Genomic DNA, 6,082 nt, shown 5'->3' with positions numbered 1-6,082 from the left:
AGTTTTCAAAATACAAAGTGCCTTGCCTCAGGAACTTTATTCTTACTTTTATCTATTCTTCTTGTGTTGGTGTAATTCTATTTTTCTCAAAAGATTTTAGTCCTTTGCTTCTAAAATTCTATGGAATGAAGCTGGATATTTCTGTGAGCACCACCAGCACCAGCACTGAACTTCCCAAAGAGCAAATAAATACTCAGTGGATATAGGGGAATATGAGAGATAGTAAGGATGTTTACTGTGTATACTTAAGAACTTTTTGGTCTTTTGGTGTCCATGTACAAAAGCTAAACATAGGCAAACATGGGCCAGTTCCCCCAGTTCTGTAAAGGTAGAGAGAGATTGGAGGATACATAAATCTTGCTTGCCATCATCTTTTTTTCATTTAATTAATTGAGTAGCCCTGAAATCACAGAAATCTACCTGCCTCTGTAATCTGAGGAGCTAAGATCAAAGGCATGATATTTTCTTTATTTAAATTTCAAATGGTATCTCCTTTCCTAGGTTTGTCTCCAAAAATCTCCTATCCCCCCTGCTCCCCAACCCACCCACTCCTGCTTCCTTGCCTTGGCATTCCCCTATACTGGGGCATAGAACCTTCACAGGACCAAGGGCCTCTCCTCTCATTGGTGGTCAACTAGGACACCCTCTGATACATATGAAGCTAGAAACACGAGTCCTACCATATGATTTCTTTGGTGGTTTAGTCCCAGGGAGCTCTGGGAGTACTGATTAGTTCATATTGTTGGTCCTCCTATAGGACTGCAAAACCCCTTCAGCTCCTTGGGTCCTTTCTCTAGCTCCTTCATTGGAGACCCTGTGCTCAGTCCAATGGATGGCTGTGAGCTTCCACTTCTGTATTTGTCAGGCACTTGCAGAGCCTCTCAAGAGACAGCTCTATCAGGCTCCTGTTAGCAAAATCTTGTTGGCATCTGCAATAGTGTCTGGGTTTGGTGGTTGTTTATGGGATGGATCCCCAGGTGGGGCAGTCTCTGGATGGTCATTACTTCAGTCTCTGCTCTGAACTTTGTCTCTGTAACTCCTTACATGGGGATTTTGTTCCCCCTTCTAAGAAGAATTGAAGTATCCACACTTTTGTCATCATCTTATCTCCACCATTAGTTAGAGACTCCATATCAAAGTAATAAACCACAGAGTGATAAAGCAAACTACCCAGTGCCCTCCTCCAGATTCCTCATATGTTCATGGGCACATACCTGCATCCTCATGGGCATATACCACATATATATATATACCATGTATACACACACACACACACACACACACACACACGCCCCTTCTTCATCATTTTGTCTTGGTCTTTGTAGCTTATATGCTCTCTCACTCTCTTACATGTACTTGATGTCAGGATATTAGATATTTTTTCTTGTACCATCTCTAGTACTATTAATGGAGATTACAATGTACACTATATGCTTAATTAATGTTCTATATAAAACAAAAAATGTTTGAATTATTACAAATCAGTTTTCATATAGTTTGATTACATTTAATTTCAAATTTATTTCAACTAATACTATAAGCAAAGGATAAAATATACAGCAAACTTTGAATTAAGAATTTTATTTTTGTTACATATTTACTGATACCAGTTATATAAAATCATTTTCCCAAGACCACCTTACCTTATGATTTAGTAAAAAGCAATTACTTATGTGTTATTATTATCAAACTCAGGACCAAGGGCCTCTCCTCCCATTGATATCTGACAAGGCTATCCTCTGCTACATATGCAGCTGGGTGGGTTGGTGAGCAGGGGGAGAGGGGATGGGATAGGGGATTTTTCAGAGGGGAAACTAGGAAAGGGGATAATATTTGAAATGCAAATAAAGTAAATACCTAATAAAAATTATCAAACATCTTAAACTTAATAGCAGTAAACATTGCAGGCAAAAAACATTTAAAAATGTAAACTGTGAGATGATTAACTTTGGTTAAAAGACACTTAACTTTGGTTAAAGATCATATTAAATATAACAAAGAATAAGATATCTGTAATTTGCTCATGTATAGCAACACAATAAGGCACAAACTTTACTACTAGCTTATAACGCATTCTACTACATAGAAGAGTGATTCCTCTTCAACAGAATGTAAAACTCTCAAATGCAACTAGACAAAGGAGATGTTGTGGGCTATGTACCCTAAAGGAGGACTGTCATAGGCATTGCCAGGCACTTCTGTAACTCTCCTTGCTGCTCTATTAGCCTCATCAACCAGAGCCTCCTCATATAGACATGGGAAGTAACTAGGAATACAATTATTGATCTTAGCTAAAACTTCCAGGACTTTCATCTTTGTGGTTTCAGCATAGGCTCTGGAACCCCACAGCAACACATATTTTGGGGGATCAATGCCAGACACCCGATGGTACTCCAGATAATTTTCCTTCACGAGATCCTTTGTGATGAACTTCCTAGGTTCCTCAAAGATTGGATGATATCTTCCAGGATATATCCCCACAACTTTCAGGAATTCCCAGATGTCGTCCTCACTGGAAATGTTGCCACTCAGGAAGATCACAGCCAGGAGTGTCAAAAGGAGCCCTGTCTTGGGTAACCCACTACTGCTCCTCAAATTTCCCTCGGTAGAGAGACCCAGCATGCCCACAAGCATATATGACTGAGAAATGGGATCAACTTCCTTCAACTCGAGACCAAAGACCAATTCCAGTTGCACATATATTCTTCTAATTATCTCAGGAAAGTGTGCTTTGTACTTCCTGTTAATCACCTTCAACATATCTTTCTGTGTAAAGTGCTCTTTCACCCTAAACTTCTCCAGCATGAACTCCATCAATTCACTTGTCTTCCTGTTGAGAGCACCTCTGCGCACAGAACGAGTGGCAGAACCTACCATGGAGGTTCCTGTATGTCTCAGAGAGCTTATAACAGAAACCTCAGCATTCATACCAGAAGTCTCACCACCTACAGCACCTATTGACAACACACTTAAGTCATCAGAAACAGAAGCTACATTTGTCTGAGTGCCCTGGTGAGTGCAGCCATCAGGGGACCTGGGGGGATCCCCTTGACAAATAGATGATGTTGGTTCCTCCTTTGCAGTGAGATGAGTATCATCAAGACTTTGGCTCTTCTCCTGTACATTTTGACGTTTGGTATGAGAGCGACCTTTACCCTTGTGGCTCCTAGGCATGATGACTTGGTTCAAGGGCAGCAGGGCAAAGATGTAGGCAGGAGACCCTGCAAAGCAGAAATCTGGAAGCATAAAATGACACTGTGTAAGCACCATATCTTCACAATATCAGAAAGTACCTTTCCTTTTAACAAGGTCCCATCTCTGCTGCTTTCCTAAACAACATTTTGGGTACTCACCTTGCTCCTATTGTCCTGGGCAACGTGTGTCCTGAGAAATCTGTGGAGGAAATCAATTCTGGTTAGGGGAATGGACTATGGCTAGGTTTTGTACATCTTGAGGTAAGAGTATGGACTGTGATCCTTATTCGCTAAAGAGTTTTGGCACAGTCTGTATACCAACACATCCATCTGCTGTTCTGATATTAGCAGTGCAGTATTTACTACTATTACACAGAAGAAAATTAAGAGGAGCATATTGCCACCATCACTCATTCAGGAGCAACACAGATTACTAGTGTAGGCAAATACTAGTGTGTATTTGAGGACCCTTGCTGTTACCAGGAGTGTAGTTTCCACAGTGATCAAAGTCCTCACTATGAGTCTTTTATCTGAAAATGGCAGGCTCCTCAGAACAAATATGTCACCTCTTAGTTTTCTCAATGGCAAATATCAGATGTAGCCTCCCCTCCCCAAGCCTTAGGGTTCCACTGTTTACACCTGGATGGAGCTTGCTGGCTCAATCGTTCTGCCACGCCCACTGCTGGAACCTGCTGCTTTGCTATTGGTCCCCGGGACTGGACTATTTGGCGGGAATCGGCCCCCCCTTCCTCTCCTTTATAACTGCATGCTGATAAAGTAAAATTGAGCTTTGATCAGAGTTGCTTTTGACTTGGCTCCGTTCTTTCTCTCGTCGCCTAGCCCCTCTTCTCTTCCAGGTTTCCAAAATGCCTTTCCAGGCTAGAACCCAGGCTGTGATCTGCTGGCCAGACACAACAATCAGAAGCAACAGAGTCTTTAGGCCTGCCTTAACACACTCAGGCCACTGTAGAGGCATGCAATTCACCATGGCCACCCTGTCCCACCCAGCTTGAAATATACCTTAATTTTCATGACTTTATATTTAATTGGGGTAGAGCTTATTCTCTTCTGAACCCTGCAGTTTACCAGGTAGGATTCCATTCTTGAGAAGAGCAAGGGAAATGAATTGCCTCTGGACCCAACTGCCTGCTATGTGTGTGGGTTCTGGAGACCAGAGCAGAGGCAGGGCCTTTGTGGCCTCCTTTTCAGTTGGAGAGTGGGTTGTAGTTTGGAAGATTCACAGTGGATTTCACTTTGATACTGTTTTAATTCTGATTATTCTTTAAGGCCTCTGACAACAGCTGACAGGAGACCACATACCTCTCAGACCAAGCAAGCCCTTTGGGCCTCAGAATGGCGAAGCAGAACTTGAAAGTCTCACACTTCAACCCTTTTCCCCATTACTGTGCATCTATCTGGTCTTCTGAGTAAAACCCCAGAGTTGAAAATATGCCAGCTTCCTCTCTCGTATTCCAGGGAAGAGGATTGGCAGACAACTCAAAGAAATCATGTTTATTTTGTCTGGAGTTTGGTTGTGTCCCTCTTGAAATGAGACAATGGGTCCCAGACAAAAGATCTCATTCCTTTTAAAATTACTTCTTTTTTTAAAATTTTTTTATTACATATTTTCCTCAATTACATTTCCAATGCTATCCCAAAAGTCCCCTACACCCTCCCCCCCACTTCCCTACCCACCCATTGAAAATTTTGTATAGTGTGTTTTGATCATATTTACCCTCCCCCAAACTTTTCCAGATGTACTCTGTCTTCCCTACTACACAAGTTCACATCCTCTCTTTTTTCCCATGCTTTAAGTTCAGTTTGTGCTGTTCATATATTCCTGACATGTGGCTTTCCAGTGAAGTGTGGTAGATTTGGTATAGGCAACACTCTTAAGAGAAATTGATTATTCCTCTTCAGTAGCTATCAATTGTCAATAGCACTTCTGATAGGGGGTAGGATTTAATATCTGTTTTCCCACTATATGCCAGAATTTGATCAGGCTTGATCCCGCATGGTGCTTGTGCATACTTTTGTAATTTCCAAAATGTATATGTCTCCAGAGTCCTGATAAGGAGAAAATCTGATTATAGATAGGGCTTTCCAGGGTCTAGTTTCTGTTGTGTTTGAATCTCTTCACTTTATTCTTCTCATCTTTTATTTCCTTGTCATTCAAGGTCATCTTTTCAGGGCATGGGAGATAGCATTTTTTAAAGGACTTTAAAGGAGTCTGGGTTTTCACAGATTTGTCCTGTTATGTATCTACTCACCTGACAGCACTTGAATGTTTCGACTCAGTTAACCAGAGACCACACCAGTAAGACTGAAGGTGAAGCTGAAGTCAGGCTCTTCGATTTCTGGGATTTCCTGGATTTCGTAGACCTAGTCTTTGAAACAGAAAACATGGGGCTTTGTCAGACCTGTTTTAATCCTAAAGGTGAGAGTCTCCAAAGAATTTACAATGCTAGTTGATTAATCTTTCGCTCAAAGCCTGTTCCAGTTTCTGAGGTGAGTCTGAATGTCTCAAATCAATGATCTTTCTCCCTTGTGAGTTCTAAGTAGTAAAAAGGGTGGAGTTCTAACAAAAATTGGGGCTACAACTCTGTGGGTATTTTTTGGGGGGAATTGGCACCCTCAATCAGAACTGTTGTAGCACGGCTTCTATAGAAACTTATTCACCTACTTTCCAAAATTTATATTTGCAGAGTTTTGATAAGATGCAGTTCTGATTATAGGTAGGGCTTTCCACAGTCTAGCTTCTGTTGTGTTTGGGTCTCTAACATAAGGACTAGAGGCCCTCTTGTAAGCACCAGAACATCACGCCTGATTACATATACTTTATTTGGTCACTAAGTTTTTGAACCTCCAAGATGTAACATCTTCTGGAA

General features: G+C 41.4%; 1 protein-coding gene across 1 annotated transcript; it reads right to left on the bottom strand.

Moving 5' to 3' along the window:
* Positions 1 to 2,130: 2,130 nt before the first annotated feature.
* LOC110286282 (melanoma-associated antigen B4-like) lies at positions 2,131 to 3,174 on the bottom strand. The gene has a single exon (XM_021152721.1). The coding sequence runs from the start codon at positions 3,172 to 3,174 to the stop codon at positions 2,131 to 2,133; it is 1,044 nt and encodes a 347-aa protein (XP_021008380.1).
* Between the last annotated feature and the right edge of the window lie 2,908 nt (positions 3,175 to 6,082).

Source organism: Mus caroli, unplaced genomic scaffold (genome assembly GCF_978045245.1).
Source record: "Mus caroli unplaced genomic scaffold, Mus_caroli_1 scaffold_5, whole genome shotgun sequence".
Lineage (NCBI taxonomy): Eukaryota > Metazoa > Chordata > Mammalia > Rodentia > Muridae > Mus > Mus caroli.
The sequence above is the reverse complement of the archived record's forward strand: the minus strand, read 5'-3'. Positions and strand labels throughout refer to the sequence as shown.